Source organism: Rattus norvegicus, chromosome 7 (assembly GCF_036323735.1).
Source record: "Rattus norvegicus strain BN/NHsdMcwi chromosome 7, GRCr8, whole genome shotgun sequence".
NCBI classification, from domain to species: domain Eukaryota; kingdom Metazoa; phylum Chordata; class Mammalia; order Rodentia; family Muridae; genus Rattus; species Rattus norvegicus.
This window is the reverse complement of record NC_086025.1, coordinates 22,138,802-22,165,289: the sequence shown is the minus strand read 5'-3', so window position 1 is coordinate 22,165,289 and position 26,488 is coordinate 22,138,802. Positions and strand designations below refer to the sequence as shown.

General features: G+C 46.5%; 1 protein-coding gene across 2 annotated transcripts in view; it reads right to left on the bottom strand.

Annotated features, from left to right (window-relative positions):
- Positions 1-23,418, bottom strand: part of Aldh1l2 (aldehyde dehydrogenase 1 family, member L2) — a 51,532-nt gene extending 28,114 nt beyond the window's left edge. For both annotated transcript variants that reach the window (NM_001191778.3, NM_001414921.1), the window contains exons 1-9: positions 23,303-23,418; positions 14,214-14,358; positions 10,483-10,717; positions 7,806-7,971; positions 5,873-5,974; positions 5,592-5,681; positions 3,011-3,145; positions 1,473-1,598; positions 539-630 (exon numbers count right to left, since the gene is read on the bottom strand). In NM_001191778.3, coding sequence (NP_001178707.2) covers positions 539-630; positions 1,473-1,598; positions 3,011-3,145; positions 5,592-5,681; positions 5,873-5,974; positions 7,806-7,971; positions 10,483-10,717; positions 14,214-14,358; positions 23,303-23,350 — 1,139 coding nt within the window. In that variant the 5' untranslated portion in view covers positions 23,351-23,418. The remainder of the gene's footprint in view (positions 1-538; positions 631-1,472; positions 1,599-3,010; positions 3,146-5,591; positions 5,682-5,872; positions 5,975-7,805; positions 7,972-10,482; positions 10,718-14,213; positions 14,359-23,302) is intronic.
- Between the last annotated feature and the right edge of the window lie 3,070 nt (positions 23,419-26,488).

The following is a 26,488-nucleotide window of genomic DNA, read 5'->3' as shown; positions in this document are numbered from 1 at the left end:
CTGAGGGTAAAATATCGATGCAGGGTTGAAATCCTTATTAAGCTAAACATAATTTTCCATGCAAATGAATGATTGCTAAGAAACTACAGTTTAGAGTTCTAAACCTCTTAACTTTTGACGATGTCATATGCTCTTGAAGTACATATTATTTGGTGACCCCGGAATAACAGGGAGGTGTTCAGGGGTGGAGAGAGTGGGAAATGGTCGTCTTGGGACACAGGCAGGGGAGGTATAAAAATCAGTGTCCTGGGGCTGGAGAGTGGCCCGTGGGTTAAGAGCACATAGAGAGGACCTGAGTTTGGTTCCCAGCACCCACCTGGGTAGTTCATAAGTGCCTGTGACTCCAGCTTCCGGACATCTAGTAACTGCACACGCATGACATTCACTGACACGAACACTCACCAATAAAATAATGACAAATCTTTTGGAAGTAACATTTAGAAACGTTAAAGGAGATGCAAAACAACCTGGTTGGCGACAAATGAGTAAAACGATCTGTGAGTGGGCGGAAGGGGGAGCTCGGAGGCGGCGTCTTTACCTCGCAACATCCATTGAGCTCGCTCCAGATTTAAAGAAGTCCGTGGAGTCCTCAATCACTGGGACGTTGCTTAAGATTCTAGCCCAGATGACCTGCACAAAAAGGATCACTTCCCTGAAGAAGGACCACGTGGACTCCCAGGGCGAAGACCTCTTCCCCCCCATCGCCTGAAGCACAGCACCTGCGGGTGGCCAGCGCTTGACCAGAGCGCTCCGCCCCCACCAGTTTGGCCCCATGGGAAACCACATACAATTGTGCATGAGTTTTTGTCCTTCTGGCTAGACTAAAAATGACCTTCAATCTGGATTTTAAAAGGTTTCTTTTTATCCCCCTTATCCCAACAGGGATTCAGACCCAGGACAAACCTATTTAGCATACCAAAGCCACACAGCCTCCAGGTTCTCCCAGCATCCCTCAGTCTATACCCATTACAGAGCAGGGCATGGCTGGCATACCCAGCCTTCTGCCCCTGAACTTTCCAAACCAGGGGCTAGGCTTTCCCTCCCCCAGAAACTCTTCCCTACATAACCCAGACATTTGGGTCTCCCCCACCCAACTTCTCTCTCTGCACCGTAAGCCTGCGCTTTCTCTCTTTCTCTTCCGGCTCCCCTCTGCCTCCTTTCCGGGGTAACTTCACTGAACCCCTCCTGTATGGTGAGAGGGCTCTGACTTGAATATACTCTGGCTTGAATTGGTTCATTTCACCAGCAGAGAATAACTTATCGCCAACCTCACCCCAACCCTCCAAGTCAACTTAGAACAGAAAAATAAACCTCTGGATACTGTGTTTCTTAACCGTAACTTATGCAGAAGGAGGAGAAAAAGCCACACCCCCACTGCTCTAAGGACAAATGGACCAGACACAAGCAAGCACGCTGTTTCCCAAGGAACAAGTCGGTTTCTGAGGAACGAGTTAAGGACATCTCGTGCTCACCTTTATGGTCTCTGCCACCTTCAGCTCCTCAGCCGTAAGTTCTACCACCGATGTCTCACCCGACGAAAAGTACTGGGAGGCGGGAATCATCTTCCCGTCTTCAAACTGCAGGTTTCTCACCATCAGCTACAGACCGGCAACAGGAAAACAAGCTGAGGGCTGGGGCGGGGAGCTAATGTGTGGAATGGGTATAGAGGCTGGCTTGTCTGGAGAATGCGGACATATGGTTGACCCACTTGCCCGTGCCTAAAAGGACTGGAATGACGTCTTCGTAGTGGCAGAAAAAAAGGGCAGTCAACTAACTGGCCAGATGCCCCTCAGATGGATGGACAGTGCACTCAGGGAAAACTTGCATTTTGGTTATAGCAGCTTGGACTTGAAGCCTCCTCAAAGGTGCTATGGATTCCACTCCCCATCCCCACTCCGGAGAGGACACACCACTGCTGCCAGCATGCAGTCAAACACCGCCGATGCATTTGGATGCATGCCCTAGTATCAATCCTGATGGAGCTGGGTGCCTTTGGGCCTGCCTAGCTGTTGCAGAATTGAGGCTCAATGAAGTTCAGGGATTTTTCTAGTGTCACCGAGGTAATAAGTAACAGCTGGACACTAAACACTGTAACATTTACCCTTAAACAATGGTGACTGTGCTGACTGGTTTTGTGTGTCAACATGACATAAGCTAGAATCATCAGAGAGGAAGGAGCCCCAGTTGAGGAAATGCCTCCCTGAGATTCAGCTGTAAGCCATCTTCTCAGTTAGTGACCAATGGGGGAGTGTCCAGGCACATGGTGGGTGAGGCCATCGATTGTCTGCGTTCCTGGGTTCTATAAGGAAGCAGACCGAGCAAGCCAGAGAAGCAAGCCAGTAAGCAGCACCCTCTCCATGGCTTCTGCATCAGCTCCTGTCTCCAGGTTCCAACCTGGCTTCAGTTCCTGTCCTGATTTCCTCCAGTGAGGGACCATGATCTGGAAGTATAAGCTGAATAAACCCTTTCCTCTCAAACTTGCTTTTTGATCATGGTGTTTTGTAACAACACTAGAAGCACAAACTAAGATGGTGCACATCTGTAAACTACAAATGCCCCCTTACACTCCTCACTAGGAAGCTGTCCAGGAGGCCCAGAGCTAGCCATGGTGAGGCTGGCCTAACACTAAGGAGGGAGGTGACAGCAGCAGGCAATGGGAGAGGTGGCCACATGAGTCTCACTGGTTCTACCTAAGCACCGACAGTGGGAGACAGAGATGAATCTCTCTCCATGCTTTATAGACAGGGAAACTGAGGCACAGCAGGGAGAATCATCCCAAACTGGTGGGTGGACAAGCAGAGGTCCATATTCCCTTTTGTAACCACAGGTCTCCCTGTGGTGTCACTGTGAAAGTCCATGGGCTATCCTGAGGAACCTTGTTTTAGGGCATACAAGAGACGTGAGACCCAGGCACCACGAGCCTTCCAGCTCCCAGTGAATGCCAGAGGAAGCCATTCCCTAATAACCGTGGTAGCAGAAGGAACACCAAAAGGTGGCTTTGTATGCTTACCGCTTTCCCATCATTCCCAAAAAGAACAAGGCCATTTTTGGTGACAAGACCAGGCTTCTTGGCACCTCTAATGTCCAGTGGTTCTCCAGCAGGCACAGAACTTGTCAACAGTGATGAGCCGTAGAAAGTCACCATCTAATGAAAGATCAAACCAGTGAAGTCAGGAAGTTAAAGCCACTGCCGTGGGGTGTGGGAAAGCATCACCTTGTACAAACACTGAAGTTCACATTTCCGTAGCAAAGTTGAGACGTGATTTCGTCACTTTGTATTCATTTGGTGAGGCAGAGTCAAGCATATCAGTAGAAATGTAACAGATGCAAATCTCTGTAACTGTGTAAACCGAGTCTCAGGGGTGGGCTGGACTCAGGCTCAGTGGTTAAGGGTGCCTACTGCTCTTGCAGAGGACCCAGGTCAGTCCCCAGGGCCCTCATAGCCACTTTCCACCACCTATAACACCAGTTCCAGGGAATCTGATGCCTTCTGGTTTCTGAAGGCTTCTACACACAAGTTACACACACACACACACACACACACACACACACACACACACACACACAGTAGTTTATTCTGCCCTCCATTAATACCTGTGCACATACATGCACATGTACTCACACATATATGTCCTCACTACATATACTCCCTCACATGTGCACACACACACATGTAAACACATTTACACACACACAAGGAAAAGTTCCACACCCAGGTGGTAGGGATGTGCATTTATTATGCATTCAAAGAGTCAGAAAGAAGGCTAAGGTTAAAAGGAAAAAAGTATTCTTTCCACATAAAGGTAGGGTTTGTGTGTCTGAGTGTGTGAGTGTGTGTCTGTATCCCTGTGTTAGTGTATGTCAGTGTGTGAATATATGTGTCTGTATGCATGTGTGAACGTGTGTCTGTGTGAGTGTGTGAATATGTGTATCTGTGTGTAAATGTGTCTGTGAATGTGTCTGTGTGTATGTGTGTATGAATGCATGTGAGTGTGTGTGTCTGTGTTTGAATATATGTGTGTCTGTGTGTGTGCACATGTGAGTGTGTGTGCATGTGTGTGTGTGTGAATGTGTGTGTGAGTGTGTGTCTGTATCCCTGTGTTAGTGTATGTCAGTGTGTGAATATATGTGTCTGTATGCATGTGTGAACGTGTGTCTGTGTGAGTGTGTGAATATGTGTATCTGTGTGTAAATGTGTCTGTGAATGTGTCTGTGTGTATGTGTGTATGAATGCATGTGAGTGTGTGTCTGTGTTTGAATATATGTGTGTCTGTGTGTGTGCACATGTGAGTGTGTGTGCATGTGTGTGTGTGTGTGTGTGTGTGTGTGTGTGTGTGTGTTGCAGTGGGTAGGTTACGGTGCTGGGGAATTGTCCAGGTTATTTTTTTGTTTGTTAACTTGACACAAGCTAGAGTAATCTGAGAAGAGAGGCTTCAGTTGAGGGGCCTCCATCAGATTGGTCTGTGGGGCATTTTCTTGGTTAACGATTGATGTGGGAGGGCCCAGCTCGTTAGGGACCATGCCAACCCTGGATAAGCTGACCTCGGTTGTATGAAAAAGCAGACTGGAGAGGCCATGAGAATCACGACAGGAAGCAGCGTCCTCCATGGCTTCTGTTTCAGTTCCTGCCTCCAGGTTCCTGGCCTGACTTCCCTCAGTGATGGACAGTTACCAGGAAGCAAAAGATGAAATACTCCCTTTCCTTCCCAGGTTCCTTTTGATCAGTGTTTTATCATGGCAATAGGGACCCTGACTGAGACAGGAGTGAACTCAGGGCCTCATATATGTCAGGCAGTCACTCCACAACTGAGCCCCTAGGAAAACACATGCTCTTCCCACACAGGACAGAGAGCCGTGGAGACTCTTCTGGGAGTCAAAACAAGAAAACAAGACTGGAAAGGGCGGTGACCAAGAGCAAAGGATACTGATTTCTTTTAAGTTATTTTATAAATACTGGCTGTCATTATTGGGCTGGAATAGTTACTATGTCCTGAATATTTCCTGCATACCAGGGACTACATATTTACATGAATGGCATATATTTGACCCTTTCTTTTCTTTCTTCCTTCCTTCCTCTCTCCCTCCCTTTCTCTTTCTTTCTTTCTTTCTTTCTTTCTTTCTTCCTTTCTCTTTCTTTCTTTCTTTCTTTCTTTCCTTCCTTCCTTCTTTCTTTCTTTCTTTCTTTTGTTCCTTCTTTCTTTCTTTCTCTTTCTCTTTCTTCTATGTAGACAGGGTCTCACTGTGTAGATATAGCTGGCCTGGAACTTGCTATGTAAACCAGGCTGGCCTTAAACTTAGAGAAGTCTGTCTGCTTGCCTCTGCCTCCCAGAGCTGCCATGAAAGGAAGATTACAAATCTGAAACCAACATGAGCAATTTGGTAAGATGGGGCCCAAAGTGTAGCACAGTGGTTTGGGCTTTCCTGACTCGTGTAAGGTCGGGTTCAAATACCAAATACCAGTAGTACAGAGGGAGAGAGAGAGAGAGAGAGAGAGAGAGAGAGAGAGAGAGAGAGAGAGAACACGCACAGACAGAGGGAGGGAGAGATGAGAGAGAATGTGTGTTGGGGAGGTGTAACCCACGAAAGAATACCTGTCCGTCTATCTCTGCCCAGGCTCCAGGGACCTTATCATGACCTCGAATCCAGTTGTGCAAAACTTCAGCAGGCTGGTCCCAAGGAATCTAGGTGAGCAGAAATATGGGTTGTGAAGCCTAGAGGTGACACTTAACTTTTCTCTCCCATCAGGGAAATGAGAGGGGACACACGGGGACAGCTGGCTTGGAGGGGCTGCTGCTGGGTCAGGAAATGGTATCCCGGGTCCTACTCAGAAGAGGAGGGCTATGCCTTGGCTATGTGTTATTGATGTAAATACCTCAGCGTTTTCCTTCTTCTGGATGCCTTCATATGTGGCCCCCTCTTCCGGCTGGGGAGTGCGAGGCGCCTTTCCATCAGCTATGAGTTGGACAGCTTCTACCTAAAGCCAAAACCAGTACCAGTGTGAGGGACAGAGAGCCAGAAAGGCATGACCTGCCCAGTGGAAGTTTGTGTCCACCAGACTGACTGCCTCTAAATCTGATCAGAAAGTCAGTCTGTGGTGACTACGGCTATCTTCCTCTTCCGGTCCACGGACACGCCAAGCACATAGGGCGTGACAGCCACTTTACAGAAGTATTCCTTACAGACGTCCCAAGTATCCTGAAAGGTGTGTATACCACATTTCTGCTTTGCAAATGAGGAAGCTGTAGCTTCAGGAAAAGTTGAACCACGAGCTCTAGACTCAGTCGCATTTGGCTCAGGACAGCTAAGAAGGCAACCAAATGCAACGTCATACATAGACTAACTTAAGACACCAAAAGTTTCCTTTTTTTTTTTTGGTGACTCAGTTGCACACCTTTTGAGTGTGAACTTGGTAGAATACAGTGTCATTTCACAACGACAAAGGGTTTGACATGGTCCACAAGACTTACACCCAGGAGTGCCCACTCCCACATCAAGCCTGATGAATCCCTGTTAGGGCTCGAGGTGAGGCTCTGGAACAAAGCTCACGCTTAGCATATGCAAGGCCCCGGTTCACCCTACCATGACCATGACGGGCAGAACAGGTGATGCTAGTAACCCACAACATCACTGCTCTGGGATGTGTCTGAGTTCTCTTTCCTGACACATTCACTGGGAGGCCCATGTGCTATTTTGACTGTGATTATCAATTTTGAGGACCTGCCAGGTACTAGATCCTTTACGTGAATGATGTCATTTCATTTTCAGAAGACTCGTACCAGCCAGACAGTTTTGCACATTGTTGTTGTTGTTCTTTTTTTTTTTTTTTCTTTTCGGAGCTGGGGACCGAACCCAGGGCCTTGCGCTTGCTAGGCAAGCGCTCTACCACTGAGCTAAATCCCCAACCCTGGTTTTGCACATTGTACAGAGGAAGGAAACAAGGCCAAAAAGGAAAGGCTAGCCGTTGTCAGCTCGCAAAGGGTCATTCTGTAGGTGGTAGAACATGAGCTTGAAGACAGGTCTCGCCGATGCTCAGGACCCTCTGACTGAACCGCTAAGTGACGCGAACCAGTCTCACCCTCCCCTCACATCAAAGATGACGACTCAGTAGAACGCTGCTACTTTTTCCACCAAATTCTTATTGGTGTGTGGGGGCGGGGGATGGGTGGAGACAACCAAATGGTGTAGGAATTGCTTGCCGAATCTCTGGATATTTTTATGGGTAAAATGGTAGGGTAAAAATAGTAGGTATGCGTGTTTGGAATCTTTTACTCTGAGCACATCTGAATAAATAAGTTAATAATCACCTTTCACCCCGTTACTTAGACTAAGTAAACATAGCTTTAAAGGAAATCTGTTACATAGAAAATATTTAAAGATTTTGTTTTTAATTCTTCCTTATAACTAGTCATTATCCACAGGGTTGGAGATTCAAGTATTTGGCAAGAGGATACAGCCGTTTCATTGTTGTCTTGGCCGTTCCGTCTCTTTGAAGAGGAACCAGTCATCATCAGAGACTATGAGTCTTTCACACCTTAGTTTACATTACAGACATGTGCCACCATGCTTGGCTCGGCAAACTCTTGGTGAATGAAAAGCAGTCCTCCGGGTTGGGGATTTAGCTCAGTGGTAGAGCGCTTGCCTAGAAAGCGTAAGGCCCTGGGTCCGGTCCTCAGCTCCAAAAAAAAAAAAAAAAAGAAAAAGAAAAAGAAAAAGAAAAAGAAAAAGAAAAAGAAAAAGAAAAAGAAAAGCAGTCCTCAGATGTTAAAGGTTTGCTAAATTCGTACTGATGCTGTGAGTATACTGACCATGGCCTTGATCCCCTCAGGAAAAAGGAACCGGTTATAAAGCGAGTCCACTGTGTCATTGGGTTTGACGTCACACGATCTCTGAAGAAGGATGGGTCCTGTATCTAAACCATCATCTGCCCAGAAAACAGAAAACCCAGCTTTCTTATCTCCCATGATTAGAGTCCTGTGAAAAGAGGAGTTTCCATTTAAAATGCTGGCTGATTGTACCAAGTAGAGAATCAGTCAGGTTACGGGTAAGGAGGTTACAATGCAAACGCAGACAGTGAACGCAGTGGCCTACACAAGTTCATGGCGGAACTCAGAGCCATCGGTGGTCTTAGAGAGCAGCATCCCTACGTTGCTAGCACTGCGTCCCCGTGTATGTGTCGTCTTGCAATGGCTCGTGTGCATCTTCAAAGGTCTCATAATCCATCCTTACTGCCACCCACTGACTGCAGTGTCAGCTTTCCCCTCGAGGGCTGAGTCACTCTCGTCCTTGCCTGTACGTCCTACATTATACTCGATCATAGACAGAACAAGAGGGGAAAACGTAGCAGGCTGCTTGTGAAAAGGAAAACCGATGGTCGGTTTAGGCTGCATAACTTAGTATAAATATCACTTAATATAGAATAAGCTCTAGACTGGCTATGTAAACTGTAGTAAACGTGCTGTATCCGGCCCGGACTAAGAAATACAAAATGCTATATATGTGGACAGGTAGCCACAGACTCATCTTAGAGAGCAGGCGCATACAGAGAAGGTATAAAATGATGCTTCAGAAATGCCCTAAGTCGTTTTTAAGATATGTATGTGCCTGTGAGTGCATGGCACGTGTGTGCAGATGACCTCAGAGGCCAGAAGAGGGCGGTAGATCCCGGGGACTTGGAGTTACAGGCTGTTGTGAGATACTATTTGGGTGCTGGGACCAAACTCTGGTCATCTGTCAAAGCAGCACGAGCTCTTAACTTCTGAGCCTTCTCTGCCTCAACCCCCTCCCTAAATCATTTGTATTTCTCTGAGCTGTCAAGCAAGCAACACCTAAAGAGGTCATCCAATGGATCTCTCTCTCTCTCTCTCTCTCTCTCTCTCTCTCTCTCTCTCTCTCTCTCTGTGTGTGTGTGTGTGTGTGTGTGTGTGTGTCTTAGAAATATTGAGGAATTATCATCACACTGTCATTTCAATGTCACACATTGAAAATATACATATGCTATGACCCAATGATTTTGTACATACAAAGAATTCAAAATGAAAAACCAATCCAAGTATAAAGGGATCAACTACCACTACTACTACCACCACCTCTACTACTACTACTACCACTTCTACTATTACTACTACTACTACTACTACTACTACTACTACTACTACTACTACCACTACCACTACTACTACTACTTACTACTACTACCTCTACTACTACTACTTACTACTACTACCTCTACTACTACAACTACTACTACTTACTACTAATATGACTACTTACTACTACCTCTACTACTACTACTTACTCCTAGTAGTACTAGTCTAGTACTAGTACTATACTACTACTATTTATCAGATCAAAAGTAAACAAATTCCTAGCATCAATCTTTCAATACCAAAAAGTATTTTTGAGCACCACATATAGTTTTTGGTTTTGGTTTTTGGTTTTGTTGTTGTTGTTTTGTATATCTAACAATCTGAAACCAAGAGATACCAGGAAGGGGGCAGATGAGAGAACAAAGCTAAAGGTGGTGGGGAAAGACCAATTCAGCCTCAGCATAGTGAGCCATTGTGTTGGGTACCTATGGAGTGTCAGGAACTGTCGTGAAACAGATGTGAGAATGTTGGACAACATTTCTCTGAGAAGCTTTAAGGCAAAGGAAGGGAGATGGCTGATAAAGAAGGCAGCTTCTTCTAACTCTGCACTTTCTTAAACGGATTGAGATCATTTGTGTAAGAAGAAAAAATATTCTGAGAACATAGCACACTATGAAGACTATGAAGATATGGGTCAAACGTGCAAAGAAGTCCTGCCGTGAACCAGCATGAATCAAACTGATCTTATTCGCCTGACCACTGAAGCTTTGGGGACCTGATTGCAGCAACTGCTATTGATCACCAGAAGCCACCATTGGGGAATTCTGTCCTACCTCATGTAGCATGTCCAGCTCTCAGAGGCCTTCAAACAACTAAAGCAATCAATCAGGCTCTTACATGCAGACAAAGTGTGTGTGTGTGTGTGTGTGTGTGTGTGTGTGTGTGTGTGTGTGTGTACATGTGTACACCTTCATGCACGCTAGATGCATGTGTTTATGTGCATGTGTACATGTGGAGTACACACATATGCAAAGGCCAGAGATTGACATCAAGTATCTTCCTCAGTTCTTCATTCTGGTTTTTGAGTCCGGGTCTGTCATGAAACCTCGAGGCCATTGATTCAGCCAGGCTGGCTGGTCAGAGAGCTCCAGGGAACAAGCCTATCTCTACCTCTCACTAGCTGGGATTACACACGCAAGCCTCCCCGCCTGGCTTTTATGTGGGTGGTGGGGATCCGAACTCAGGTTCCCGTGCACGCACAGCAAGCCCATCGCTGACTGAGCCATCTCATCTCCCTAGCCCTAAACACACCTAGTTTCCACATCGCGTAGGAGAGCAACAGAAAAGCCATGGACCATGGAAATCGAGCTATCATCGTTGCTGTTACAGATCTCACCAGTTGATGGCAGAAGCCCCTCTGTGCCTGGGTAGGAGTGAGGGGTGGTAGATGATGGAGCCGTGCTCTGGGCTGTCGATGATGTCCATGGGGATGAACTGCGTGCAGAAGGGAAGCACGTTGAGCTCAGCACCTACCGACTGATAGGCTTCTGCTACCTCCTTGATGGTTTTACCCTTGACTCTCCATCGAGGGAACTTGAACACAGGGGTCCCATCTTTCTCTGCGGCCAAAGCTGAGAACACAAAAAAGGATTGTTCCTTTTTTAAACACCATGATCCCATATTAACACACTGTAACATTGCAATTTCACGCAACTTTTACAGGCTAAACACGGCGGAGGAACTGGGATTGTGACTAGAATTTGATGTTGTTACTATTGTATCAGGCTAGTCCATCTTTCTAGAGGGACGTTCAGATATTAAAAGCATAATGTATTTGAGTTTGAAAGTTGGTAAATGGTATTTTCAGATTTTGATGAAAAGGTCTTTTCCTAAAGATACTTTCATTACATTTTTATGTGTGTGTGTGAGTATGTATGTATATGCATACATGTGCATGTGCTTGTGTGTCTGCATATATGTGAGTGCATGTGTATGCGTGTGCGTGTCTATTCATATGTTGTGTGCATGTGTGTGTGCATGTGTCTGCATGTGTATGTGTGTACAATGTGTGCATGTGTGTCTGTGCATATGTGTGCTTGAGTACATGAGTGTCTATTCATACGTGTACGTGTGTGTGTACACTGTGCATATGTGTGTTCATATTCATGTGTGTGCATATGTGTGTCTATTCATATGTGTGTGTGCATGTGTGTGTGTCCATGTGTCTGCATATGTGTGTGTGCATGTGTGTGTCCATGTTTGCATGTGTGTATGTGTACAATGTGTGCGTGTGTGTCTGTGCATATGTGTGCTTGAGTGCATGAGTGTCTATTCATACGTGTGCATGTGTGTGTACACTGTGCATACATGTGTTCGTATGCATGTGTGTGCATATGCGTGTGCACATGTGTGTGTGTGTGTTTGTGTGCATGTGACAGCATATATATCCACCATAGGCCATTTCCAGGAGCTAAGGCTGGAGGGCTTGCTTCTGTTCTTTTGTCTCCTTCTCTCTCCAGTTATCACAGTCCTAAAGGATAAGGTGAGGTCTCTGAGACAAAACCTGAGCCCTGAAGCCTTGTTAGGTCCCAAAGGTGTCTGAATGGAGGCTAGACTTTGATCAGGCCATCTGAAAGACTCTGAGCTACCCCCACAAAACGTTAATGTCATACAATGTTCAAGAAATGTAGCTCACATCAGATGGCAGGCGAGTGGAGGTAAAGAGTGATAATGGGGGATGGGGAGGTGGCTCTGAGGGTAGAAGTACTTGCCATGTACACACAAGGACCTGAGTTCAAATCTCCAGCAGTCACATTTTAAAAATCCGGACACGGGGCTGGAGAGCTGGCCCAGTAGTTTGGTTCCCAAAACTTGTGTTGAGTGCCTGATGACTACGTTCACAGATATAGAGGTAATTAAAATAAAGACAGGATCTCACAGTATAGCTCCTTCTATCCTAGAACTCGCTCTGTAGACCATACTGGCCTTGAACTCACAAAGACCTGCCCACCTTTGCCTCCAAGTCCTGTTCCGTGGGCTAAGGTGGAGAGTCACAGGGCTGGACACCTGACATCCTTCTCTCACCTCTACAGTCCAGGTACCCACACATGCCTGGGCACACACACATCACTTGTGTGATAACAGAAGGAATCTGAGGTTGCTTGGGAAAGAAAATGGGGTTGGGAAGATGTTTTCACTGGAGAGAGAGAGAGAGAGATTGAGAGAGAGAGAGAGAGAGAGAGAGAGAGAGAGAGAGAGAGAGAGCGCTCTGCAGAAGTAGAAACTTGGGATGGTAGCTTATTGGTCTCTCTATTGTGGGTTTTGACTGCCCAGAGCTAGTTTTGGCTTGCTCAGTGGACTCTCCTGATGGGAGCTCTTAGACGCTGTCACTGCTTACTTACAGGCCTGATGTAAGGAATAGCATTGTACACACATTTTCCCCTCGGGAGCTCTCACCTCTCCCCGTGAGGCACGGGCCACGGAACTGGCGGTTGGTAAGCTAAGTGACTAGCACAGGGTCACTGGTGGAGAGGAACAGACCCTACCTCTGTCTCCTGCTGTTAGAACCTTTGCTGCCAGCCATGCTGCACCGTCTCAAGCCATACTGTGTATAAGTCATGTTGGGCTGTCTTCTTCTTCTGTGTCACATCATGAGTTCGAATAGTCATGACCAATGGAAAGAGGTCCTGACCCTGGATCGGGGTACCGAGGGAACACCCCTTTCCCTGATCTACCTTGAAATGAATCTGATAACCATATCTGTAATTCCAAAAATCCATGTACACAGCAGGGATTGTTAAGTTGTCTGCGCCCATCCTCCAGGTGTGGGGTCTTCTAGTGGGGTGCTTAGCTTTAGCTGTCAGAAGCTAGAGTCACCTTGGAAGAAAGTCTCAATGATTAACCGTTTCAATCAGGTTGGTCTATGGGCTGGTCTGCGGGGGGATTGTCCTGATCCTCTCAGTTAAAGTTGGAAGACCCATCCAAGGTGGACAGAACCATTTCCTAGGCAGGGAATCGTGAACTGTTTGAAAGTGAGTAAAGCTAGCAGAGCACTAGTGTGCGTGTATGAATCCGTTACTCTCTGCTCTTTTTTTTTTTTTTATTAACTTGAGTATTTCTTATATACATTTCGAGTGTTATTTCCCGGTTTCCGGGCAAACATCCCCCTCCCCCCTCCCCCCTCCCCTTCCTTATGGGTGTTCCCCTCTCCACCCTCCCCCCATTGCTGCCCTCCCCCCAACAGTCTAGTTCACTGGGGGTTCAGTCTACTCTTCGCTCTTGATCGAATGGATGTGATCTGACCAACCGCCTCAACTTTCTCACAGCGATGGACTGTGTAACCCAAAACTGCAAGCCAAAGAAATCCTTCATCCCTTAAGTTGCATTTGCTAGGGTGCTTTTTAAAATTATCGCAGCAACAGGAAACAAAACTAAGACACCTTGTACAGTTAAATATGTAGCTACCCCCAAGACAATCTCAGTTCTCAGGCTCCCCGTAGAAGGAATCGACCTATGACTAACATCTGGCTTGTTGGATATGAATGGAAGTGACTTGTGCCACTTCTGGACTATGTCTGTAATAAAGTGTGCCCTCTGTGCTCCCTGTCTTTCTCTTTTAGGTGTATGTACATGTTCATATGAGCATATGCACATGTCCATGTGTTCACCTGTGTGTAGAGAGGCCACGTGTCAACGTCAGGAGTCCCTTAATTCTTCTGCACCTTATTTTTTGAGACAGGATCTTTTACTGAACCAGGTGCTGGCCAATTATCTAGGTTATCTGGCCAACGAGTCCCAAGGATTCCCTTGTCCCCACCTTGACCCAACCATGTTGACATAAGAGACGAGGCCAGGCACCAGGTTTTACGTTGGGTGCTGGAGATCTGAGCTAGGTCCTCAAGCTCAGGTAACAAGCCCTTTAGTAACTGAACCATCATCCCGGCTTCCTCTTTTCCCTGTTTGCTTTCTAGAACATAGACTTGGTTGGGGCTGAGGCAGCCACCTTGGACCATGAAAGCCTTGTCTTGATATGGCACAACAGAGATCACATGCGATGCCACAAAACCAGCTCTGATCAGCAACCAGCCTTGAGAGCATTGGACTCCGGGTCCTTTTAGATGCACTCACCCAGTGGATCGGCCTTTCCATCCTTGTCTGGCACTGTGAACACTCCCACTACTCGGTGACCCTCTTTCAGGAGGTGGCTGTAGACTTCCTGTCCAAACAGGCTCTGGCCAATAAGTGCCAACTTCAACTTGTTTTTGAAATAAACCTGTGGACGAGTATAGTGACAAAGGTTGCTGTGAACAGAAAACGGTTGTGTGAAATGTTGATGCGAGGACTACCAGAAGACTCCCAAAACAAAATGATTAGTCTGGTGTGATGGCAGGAGGGTCGCTGCTTCAAGACCAGCCTGGGCTACATAATGTGACTTGCGGTCCAGCTGTGCTACTTGGGGTGATAATGTTTCCCCCAAACTAGACTATCCAACAAAAACCACAGTTTCGGGCACGAGAAAGGACCAACTTCTTTCCAAGTGTTTGTCAGGAGAGATCAAGTAACTCCCATAACAAGGCTCTGGTGGTGTCTATTCTTTGGTTGTCTCTCAGAAGTTGAAGATAAAATCCCGTTGCTGAAAATACCATGCACTTCCGACAAAGGATCCAGAAAAAAATCGAACTGGATTTGACCGGAAGGCCACTTTCTGGAAGACTGACTTTCATAGTACTAGAAAGTGCTATGCAAGCTACCAAGGGAGAGAAGCAGTCAATAGTCTTCCCTCGCTGTAACATTCATGAACCACAATGACCATTAGGACGTTAGAAATAGAGGGGCAGTAGCGGTACTTGCATGTTGGTAGTAACCAACGGCTTTGTACTTGTACTTAAGGACGTAAGACCCTCTAAATAGGAGGCAACTTATACCCAACTCCCCATGGCTAGTGAGGTCATACGTCTTAGAGGGGAGTACACCATGCCACTTTCTTCAACTCATATGAGTCCCAACTGCATGCTAAATACTCATCCTTATCCCACAGATAAGCATGGCTCTAAGCCTTTAGCAAAGAGGATTTTTTTTTTGGTAGTAGATAGAGGTAATTACAGAAAGCCACATGATTGTTTAAAATTCAGAGAGCAACTGATCATGTATGCCCAGCCCCAACTGAAAGATCTACAGGGCTGGAGAGGTGGCTCAGAGGTTAAGAGCACTGGCTGCTCTTCTAGAGGTCCTGAGTTCAATTCCCAGCAGCCACATGGTGGCTCACAACCATCTATAATGAGATCTGGTGCCCTCTTCTGGTCTGCAAGCAAGCATACAGGTGGAACACTGTATACATAATAAATAAATCTTAAAAAAAAAAAAGAAAAAGAAAGATCTACATACAACTCCTGCATGTACCTGATACATATACATACAACTCCTGCATGTACCTGATACATATACATATAACTTCTGCATGTACCTGATATATCTACATATAACTCCTGCATGTAACTGATACATATACATACAACTCCTGCATGTAACTGATACATATACATACAACTCCTGCATGTACCTGATACATCTACATACAATTCCCACACCTAAGGTTACATGAAAGTTATCAAATCCCAAGTGACCAATCCTACACATACATATGGGCAATGCTAAGTGGCCGCAGCAGGTTTTACACACACACACACACACACACACACACACACACACACACACCCCAAAAATAATTGAAGAGGTCACAAATTTGAGAGGGGAAAAGGAGAGCTAGAAGTGCTATAAACACAGTACTCATATATGAAATGCTCAAAGGATTTAATTTTTTTTTTAAAGTAGGAAGGCTGGATATGGGGCATGCACATGTAATTTCAGTGCTGAGGGAACAGAGACGGGTGGATTGTTAGGGCTTGTTAGCCAGCCAGTCCATCTGAGTGGGCAAGCTCCAGGCCAATGAGAGACTGTTTCAAAAACAAGTAGATGGTGTGGTGGTTTGAATATGGTTGTCCCAGGGTTTGCACTATTAGAATGCGTGGTCTTGTTGGAATAGGTGTGGCCTTGTTGGAGGAAATGTGTCACTGTAGGGGTGGGCTTTGAGACCCTCCTTCTAGTTGCCTGGAAGTCAGTCTTCTCCTAGCAGCCTTCAGATGAAGATGTAGAACTCTTGGCTCCTTCTCCAGCACCGTGTCTTTTCGCTATTATGATAATGGACTGAACCTCGGAACCTGTAAGCCAGCCCCAATTAAATGTTGTCCCTTCTGTCCTTTATAAGAGTTGTCTTGGTCACGATCTCTTCACAGCAGTGGAAACCCTAACTAAGACTGATGGGCATTGGAGAGATGCTTGGTAGTTAAAAGCTCTTGCTACTCTTCCAGAAGACCCATATTGAGTCCCTGCTCCTATGTTAGGTAGCTTACAACCACTTGTAACTCTAGCTCCAAGGGATTCAACCCTCTTTTGGATTACTTGGGTGTATGCGTGCGCACACACACACACACACACACACACACACACACACACACACACACCAAGAAAAATACTAAAATGTTCTATAAATATTATCTCTGTATCCTCTAATTAGGGCTGAAATAGAATCTTCCTGTTGGCCACCTTACAAAAGTGTCAACTTCACCAGATACAATTACTAATGCCAGATATTTTAAGACATAAGAAACACTGTTTTCAAAATACACAGAGGGTCCCGGCTGAATGTAGCCCTTTGGAGGAATATTTATTCCCCATATGCAAGACCCTTGGCACAACAACTAGTGTTATCAAAATAGGGGTATTGGTGGAAAACCTCAAAGAGCACAAAAGCCAGGAGACCTCATCCTTCAGCGCAGTGTGCTTGCTACGTTCTACATGACTGTCATCTGGCTAGTTGGAGTTCAACTCTAGATCGGCTGGGAAAGGGGTGTTTAAAGCAGCCACGTTGTCACTGAAAATATTATATTCTGTTGACACTCTCTGAGCTTAACTGGTGACTCCTCACCACCTCCCTTCATGTGCTGAGTTGAACATGAAGCTTGCGCTCTACTACAGAGCTGCACCCCCAGCCCAAGGTCAGACTTTAACATTGGGAAAGTCAAGATTTCAGGGCTCAAAGTGTATTTGTGAATTTATAAGATGTCAGAAGACTGGACTTAAGACACTTCTTGCTTTCATTTCTCCAGGCACAGTACTCAGGACCTGCCAGTTCAAATGTGGGTTTGGGGTTCTCATGGCAGATTTAGTGAGTCAGAATCAGGGCCCCAGGAAGCTTTGCCTTAGAAGCTCCCTAGTGATCAGCACACTAACATCCAATACTCTCTGCTCCATTTATTTACCAGATATACCAGACCACATCTGCCCTGCCACAGACTGCCCTGGGAAGCTTGGGGCAGAAAGAAAAAGTAGAAACAACTAGAAACACTTGACTGGAATGTTGTCAAATATTTCATATGTATGATTTGACTACACAGACTCTCAGAAACAGGCATTCATAACTCGTTTTTACAGATGAAGATATTGAAGCAATGGTGTATGGAAACAGCCTGAAATCCAGTAGTCACCAGGAAACAGGATGGAATTTTCCACTTTGCTTTCCTATTGCTGTGATAAGCACCATGACCAAAAAGCAACTTGGTGAGGACAGGAGCTTATTTGGCTCATAGTTCTAGGTCACAGTCCACCACTGAGGGAAGTTAAAGCAGAAAGAGAAGCAGAAACCATGGAGGAAAGCTGCTTACTGGCTCCCTCCCTCTTGCTCAGTTAGCTTTCTTACACAGCCTGTCTAGGGATGGTGCCGCCCACAGTGGGCACACCACATCAATTGTCAGTCAGGGAGATCTCTTCCAGACATACCCACACTTCTTCAGTTTGTCTCTCTCAATTCTTCTCTGTGCACATTTCCCTTTAGGACCCCCTACACTACAAGATGCATAGAAAAAAAATGGTCCCTGTCTAGGAATTCATCAGTTAGGAGGGAAGGCACTCAAGTAGACATATCAGTGACTTAGTGCTAAAATAGGTGGGAGCAATGAGGTTCTGAAAGGGGAAGATATCGCTGGAAGGGAGTTCTTCATAGTGGGTAGGAGATGGATATTTGTATATATGTGTTCATATGTGTTTGTGTGTGTGCACATATGAGTGCAGAGGTGTGTGTGTGTGTGTGTGTGTGTGTGTGTGTGTGCATGTTCACATGTGCTCATGGAGGTCTGGTGCCCTCCTCTATCACTCTCCATGTTATTATTTGAGACAGGGTCTTTCACCAAACATGGAGCTGACTGATTCAGCTACAGTGGTAGCCGGTCGACTCCAGGGATCCTCCTCTCTCTGCTTTCCCAGATCTTAGGCTTCAGGTACACACCACCGTGCCCAACATTTTACTCAAGTGCAGGGATCTGAAGTCAGGACCTGATGCTTCTTCAGCAAGCACTTTAACATGCTGAGCCATCTCCTTCCCCCCAAGGGAATTCTCAAGCAGAATCTCAGGCATCTCATCGTGGGAGCTGGCCAAGAAAGTGGGGAGGATGACGGGAGAACCCTGGGAATTTCCAGGCAGAAGAAAATGGATAAATAGCACCGTTTCCAGAATGGGGAGTCATGGGATGCTGAGAAACATCAAGGGAGTCAGGAACTGCAAGGGGGCTTTTGTCTGTTGCCAGTAAATTGTGTCATATTCTGAAGACAGTGAGAAGTCCTGAGTGACGGGAGGGTGACTGGGACTTATTTCTGGGTTAGTAGACCTCTGAGGCAACGCTGTCAAGGCATGACCCGGCCCCACGGAGGCATGCCTTGTGTGCTTAAAAATGGAGCAGAGAGCGAAAATAACATCAGACTTCATAGCTGGCCTTCGGGATATTCCTAGGATATATTTGGAGAGTGCAAAGGCCCACATCTGGGGTTTCGAGCTCTCGCCTGAATAGAGGAGCCGCGTGTCATGCTTCACAGAGAGATGAAACTACGCAAGATTTGCGGGTGCCGCCACCGGGGACAAGCTTGTGCAACTCGCTTAGTGCATCATTCCATGAAGAGGAGATTCATGTCAATTGTCATATGGATTTTTCCCTCAGTACTGGGGGTCAGAGCTGAGCCACTGTGGGTGCCAGAGGTCTGCTTTACGTAGCCTAGTCCTCATTGCATTTTAAAATGCTTTTCAAGCTGGTCATGGTGGCACAAACCTTTAATTCAGCACTCCAGATGCAGAGGCAGGGGGATCTCTGTGAGTTTTTGCCAGCCTGGTCTACAAAGCATTATTAAAGATTCATTATTTGTATATTACTGATATGTGTGTATCTATGACTTATGCTATGAGTGTTTGATGGCCTCAGAGGGCAGAGAGTGGTGTTGGAGTTACAGGTGGTGGTGGGCTGCCCAACATGGATGCTTAGAGAGGGCCAAAAGGTGCTTGTGCACACTGATAAGCACCGGGGAAGCCAGGAAAGTTAAACACAGAGCTTCTCTTCAATGGAAGGAGGGGCTTAGCTGTTTTCCCAGGTTGCTGGGGGGAGGGGATGTAGTTTACAATCTTTGTTACCTGTTGGACCAAGGTCTACCTGTCTCCCCTAGAATATTATGTTTGCTCATCCCAGACTTCCCCCATAGAACCTTGAGCATTACTTCTATGTCACAGAACTCATCCTATAAGCGATGTCACTTGTGCTTTATAACAGCCTAAGTGACCTCTGTGCTGTTTTAGGGCCAGGCCAGTTCCAATGCCCATAGGCATACTGTTTATCTCAGTCAGTCTCCCCAGACTCTGATTGTGAGGATTGTTTCCAAGTCAACAGTTGTACTCACGGGGCCCGGTTACTAGTTCTCCAAAAATTGTCTTCCGATATTGGGCCATGCTTAAGTATGGCTAAAGTGAAACGCTCTGAGTCAGACTTAGAAGTCTCGGCCCAGCACCGGTTACCAAGACCAGCCGGCTCCAGGTTTCATTCTTCTCTCACCCTGATCGTTTCTTTCTGCTTGCTGTAAAGCCCACAGGACCGTGTGCAGATGTGGGGAACTAAACTTACAATCTCTGCAAAAACTCTTTCCAGTTACCTCTCGAACATGCATATGCATATGTGTACGTGTATGTATGTGTATATATGTAAAGTATATGATGTATATGTATGTATATATATACACACGTGTGATGTATATGTATGTATATATGTGTAATGTATATGATGTATATGTATATATGTGTGTAATGTATATGATGTATATGTAATGTCTATGTATATCTACGTATGTATATCTATGTAATGTATATGTATGTATATCATCTTTTGAGGAACGAAAAGGATTAAAAACCATTTTAAAAGAAGAGGCCGGGGTTGGGGATTTAGCTCAGTGGTAGAGCGCTTGCCTAGCAAGCACAAGGCCCTGGGTTCGGTCCCCAGCTCCGAAAAAAAAGAAAAAAGAAAAAAAAAAAAAAAAAACAAGAAGAGGCCTGTCAGGAGGTGAGGCCTAAAGACACGTGCTTAGCCAGGTGACTAGAGAGAGCTCCTGGCATGAAACTGGTGACCATGGAACATCTCAAAGCCTTTAAAAGAAAGGGGAGACACAGGGTTAGGGGTTTAGCTCAGTGGTAGAGCGCTTGCCTAGCAAGTGCAAGGCCCTGGGTTCGGTCCCCAGCTCCGGAAAAAAGAAGAAAAAAGAAAAAAGAAAAAGAAAGGGGAGACACCATCTTCACTCTCCAATGTGTCCCTATCACTGTGATGTCATCTCTCCAAGGCTTTTCCAGAGTCAAGCAGATGTTGGTACCATGCTCTTAAGCCTCCAGAACTGAAAGCTGATGAAAGCCTAGCCTCCTGCACTTTGTAACAGCCACAGCAAACAGATTAGCATAAAGTATAATTCCAATGCATTCAAACGCCCCTTTTCTTGCGTGTGCGCCTTGAGCTTGGGCCGCGGTAGGGCTGCAGCAGCGGTGCGTATGCGCATGCGTGCACTCGCGCCTTGAGCTTGGGCTCTGTAAGTGTGGGTGCGACTGTGGCAGGGCCAGCACCCACTACCACTTCATTGTGCCCACTGTACTTTCTCCTTCCTTCTATACCTAGGTCCTGAGAAGTAGTGAGCTCTCCTGTGCCCCTAGATCCTCTTTTTAAAAACCGTCAGATCCGTGAGCATCTAGACCTTTGAGCGAGTTCATATGCTTAACATTCACGTTTAAGTCTCGTTCCCTATTCAGCTGTCAGTGGCTCTTTTCTCCCCATGGAAGGTAAAACCCACTATAATATGGTTATATTACGATGTGTTCATCTTACCCCCAGTTGAGGACAAGTAAGGTCTTTCCAACTTGGGGTGATTATAAAAAAGCTCCTATAAACTTATACATAGGGGGTTGGGGATTTAGCTCAGTGGTAGAGTGCTTGCCTAGCAAGCGCAAGGCCCTGGGTTCGGTCCCCAGCTCCGGGGGAAAAAAAAAGAAAAAAAAATTTATACATAGGTTTCTGTGTGAGTGTTAGTTTTTGTGGGGCTTGGGATGTGACTCGGGGATACAGCACACGCTCTGTGTGTAGAAGGCTCCAGGCTCTATCCCTGACACCATGAAAACAAGCAAATAAAAACCTAAGAGAGTGGATGCAGCGTCACGTGGCCGAGATAGCGTTAATGCCATACCGAGCAGCTCAGCAACAAAGCTCATCTGGTAAAGGGCACTTGCTGCCAAGCCTGGGGACCTGAGTTCGATTCCCAGGACTGATAAGAAGGAAGGCGAGCGCTAACTACTAAAACTTGCTCTCTGGCTCCTACACATGTGCTGTGGTATGACCCCAACTCCCGCCATCCTCTGCTCCAAATAAGATGCCATTTAAAATTTTTACAAAAGAAACTGCCAGTGTTCCATTTTATAGTCTTATTGGCCATGCATACATCCGTTTTAAGATCGTTTTTTACAGAGTACAGCATAAAGAATATGATTCACACTATCTGTAGAGTAAATTATCTCTGGTTCTTCCTCTATCCCTCTCTGTTTCCCTCTTGACCGGGAAGAACTATACCTACTTCCCAGCTCTGTCTGTGGCCACCTTCCCACATGTATTCCCGGGGACAGAGGGTCCCTGGGGCAGCCTGCTGCTTCGCCCAGCCATGTTTCTATTCCTGGCATCTGTCACTTGGCTTGTTCAGCATTTTTTTTTTAACTGAAAACTTCTGTAAGTCCAGCATGGAAATCTCCTGATCCTTCAAAACTCCTTCCTAACTGCTTTCCAACTGTTCACTAACGAGGTGGTGGCAAAGACCAGGGTACTAGACACAGCTCCTTGCTGTCTGTGCCCCAGGACCAGAAGGCACGGCCAGAGTGGTTAAAGAAACTAAGGAAAGGTCCGAGGGTTACCCAGCAGAATGGTGAAAAGCCTAGGGCACAGAGGTCTCTTATAAACTATGACTGTCCCCCAAGGTCACTAACATTGACTGTACGGAGCAAAATAACCCTGACCATTTGTTTGGATCCTGCCTTCAACTTTTTTACATATGGCATTGTCAGGGAAAACCCAACGGAGGGAAGACAGCCAGGACGTGCTGATTACAAAAGAGGTTGTGTGCACAGGATAGCCGCTTTCCTTAGCCTAAGCAGCCTGCATTGTCTATCCCCAGAGCCACCAAAGTGCTGAGGGCAGAGCTAGTTGCAACGTGTCGGCTCTTCTTCCATTTCTAGAAACGATCTGATGCAATCCCACGTCTGTGGGCTGGGCCGGGGCCCGGTTCTGACTCTACAGTTTCACAACGTTCCAACGTGGCTACTCCTGCAGCGCTGGGTGATCCTGGAAATCTGGCTGCCACGCTCGCTGGGAAGCACCAGGCTGTCCCAGAAGCAGCGCTGAGCTTGCCTGCGTCCCAGTCACATCTGGTAGACCTTGCAAGGCAGTCTCGATCACACTTATCCACCATCCCGATCCTAAACCACTCACGTCGGGGCCACGAAATGCATAAAGGAAGAATAACAGATTGGCTACTGTCCCTTTTCTCATTGTCAGCCCCCCCCCCCCCCCCCCCGCTTGTCTTCCCAGCCAGACCTGACAACCGCCGCTGCAGCTGACTCCCGGCAGCAGACAAAGGCTCACTTGACAATTCCCATCCCGGATACTGCTCCAGGCTTCTCTGGAGTCTCCCAATCTGAAAAGAGCTGTCGTCCCTTCTAGCAAGGTCTGAACATCACTGCCCACCCTAGCCTCGCCGTCCCAGCTCTGCAAACCCCGAGGTCTGGAAAGCAAGACCAGGATGTCGATGCTCGCCTCGACAGGACTCACCCGGCCGGTGGAGAAGTGCCGTAGCGCCTGGCTACCCCGCCACAGCATGGTGCAGAGGAGCGAGTGATTGCCAGGCAGGCGGCAGGAGTGGGTACCAGGGCTGCAGAAGGTTGAGTGCTCCCCTTCAGCTCAGTCGGGCTCTGCTCACGACCCCGCCCCCTCGAATGGCAGGGCCCGCCCCTCGGCTGGCAAAGCCCCTGCCCCTAAGCACACGTGACCTGGTAGCAGGTCTGGGGAACGAACCCATGTCTAACCCCAGGGGCTCCTCTCCAAAGCTACCTGGACTCCGCCTTTGCTCCATGGATAGCCTAGGCGCTCGCTAGAGGTGGGACCTTCCATGAGTTACCAGACCCTCGGAGTCAGGCACAGGGATGTGTCTTATAATTTAATCGGACACCCTGTGAGGGTTACTTTTTATTATTAATTTGGCCCAAAGTAGGATGGCCTGGGAAAGGCCAGACCAAGCACGCCTGTAGGGAATATTTTTTGGTTAACTGAGGTGATAGGATGGCGTCCTGATTGTTGGTTGCACCATTTCATGGGCTGGACCCCGAACTGCGTAAGAGTGACAACAAACGAACACCCGTGTTGAACAGTAACCATGCACGCATTCTCTGTCTCTCTAGAGTGTGACTAGCTGCCTCCGGTTCCCGTCTTAACTTCCAGACATTGATAGACAGTAACCTGGACTCCTAAATCAAACAAGCCCTTTCTCCTCTAACTTGCTATTTTGTCGGAGTGTTTCGCAACAGAAATGAATTAGAACACTTTCCAACTCACCGGCATAACAGTCTCCAGAAAGCAGCAAGCACACATGTACAGCTTGGGCTTGATCTGGGAAGGTTAAGGGGCTGGGCACCCTTGCTTTAGGCGTAGCCTGATAGCCCACTCATTGGAGGATGAGAGGGTCGATAAGATACTGTCCACTGGGCTTGCCACACAGTTCCCCGGTAGACAACTCATAGCTGCATTTGTCCCTTGCCTCTTTGAAGAAACTCTCACACATTCTGTAGTGGAAACCGTTGTCCCAAAAGGACTCCTTAGCCTGGAGTTTGGGGTTACATGGAGCTTGTTGTTCACTCTTGTTTCTTGATATTCTTCTGCCCGTGTGATTATTGTTTCCAAACTATTTATTGTGAGTTCATTAATTAAATTGAACGGATTAACAGCTTTCTCTGTCACAGCCATACAGAGGAGCTACTTTTTATTGGACTCCACTATCCTTAATCTTCTTAAGCAATTCACTTGATTTATTTAGATACTCGTGCAGGGCACTGGATGCCAAAGAAGTTCTTAAAGCCAGATATGAGAGATCTGTAGTTTTCTTCCCCACCCCCACCTAACTTTACGAACTGTACACTCTTTTGAACCCAAAGATGTGTCCATTCTCACTGAAGTCTCTGAGAGGGTTGGGGTGACCCTGGTATTTTCCTTGTAATGATATGCAGCAAATGTTACTGAATTCTTGCTTAAATCCATTTCCCTTTTTGAGCACTCTGAGTTCATGCACACTGGTCAAGGAGTGTCATTCCATTAATTAACTAATTAAAAGATTTACTTCTGCTGGAGAGATGGCTCAGCGGTTAAGAGCACTGACTGCTCTTCCAGAGGTCCTGAGTTCATTTCCAGCAACCACATGGTGGCTCACAACCATCTGTAATGGGATCTGATGCCCTTTTCTGGTGTGTCTGAAGACAGCTACAGTGTACTCTCATACATAAAAATAAATAAAAATAAATAAATCTTCGGGGGAAAAAAGGACTTAGTTCATTTTTAATTAGTGCACTGTGTTGCCTGTATGTGGGTGCTTGTTCCCTGGGAGGGGAGTTACAGGAAGTGGACAGTGAGAGCTGAACTCCTATCCTCTGGAAGAGCAGTGTGAGCCCTTAACCACTGTCCTGGTCCAAGACATTGGCTGTAATTCTACCACTATCTCAAGACTAGATTTCTGTTTCAGCTCTACTGCCTTGCGTATCAGCCTGTGGAAATTGTGTGGCTTGAGCTGAACCGCCTTGGTGTGGGATGATGTCACAGGTGAGGCAGGTACAGGACAGAAGGAGGCCTGTCACTGGACGAGAAGGAAGGATGGGCGGGAGAACAGTTTGAAGGAAGAGGAGGAGACTGGAACTGAGAGGAGGAAGAGACAGGAGGGAGAGGGAGAGAAGCCGTGGCAGGACAATATGGCGGGTGACATTAAGACTCCACGCTGCACCTTTACAGGTTGTTACGAATGTTCTTAAGGGATGGATGGTACTGGGCTTTGTATATTTAGGTGGGCAGTTATATCTTATCAATTGGGCCAAAGGTTATTGTGTTGTGTGTTCTTTTATGTGACGGTTTGAGTGCAGGAAAAGTGTGCGGCTGCCGGAGACACTGGGCTGCCGCCACAGAGTTGGGATGTGTTTCTGCCAAGATATCTAGCAGACATCTTGGGGCACCGCGGTGCTGAACCTAGCGAGATAAAAGACAACCATACTTTTTTTTTTTTTTTTCCGGTTCTTTTTTTTCGGAGCTGGGGACCGAACCCAGGGCCTTGCGCTTCCTAGGCAAGCGCTCTACCACTGAGCTAAGTCCCCAACCCCTCCATACTTTTTTTAAAAAATTTTTTTATATTTCTACAACAACACTTTGGAACCAAATGGTCAAATGAATGGATGTCCAGCCCAGATCACTTTACTTAAGATTCTGCCTTCAGGGGCCTGGAGAGATGGCTCAGGGGTTAGCGGCACTCACTGCTCTCTCAAGTTCCTAAGTTCAATTCCCAGCACCCACATGGCAACTCACAAGTGTCTGACGCCATCTTCTGGTGTGCAGATGTACATGCAGATAAAGACCCCATAAACATAAAACATGTAAATAAACCTATGTATCTATGTATGTATGTATGTGTATGTATGTATGTATGTATGTATGTATCCATCCACCCATCTATCTATCTATCCATCCATCATCCATCCACCCACCCACCCACCCACCCACCCATCTATCTATCTATCTATCTATCTATCTATCTATCTATCTATCTATCTATCTATCTATCTATCTATCTATCTGGATCTGCCTTCAGAATGTGAGGAATAAAACAGACTAAATATTTCCTAAGTTGAAATGTCTTTTTATTCTGACATTCTCATTCTTCTAAAAAGTAGATTTTAGTTCAGGCAGTAGAACACGATCATTAAGAAA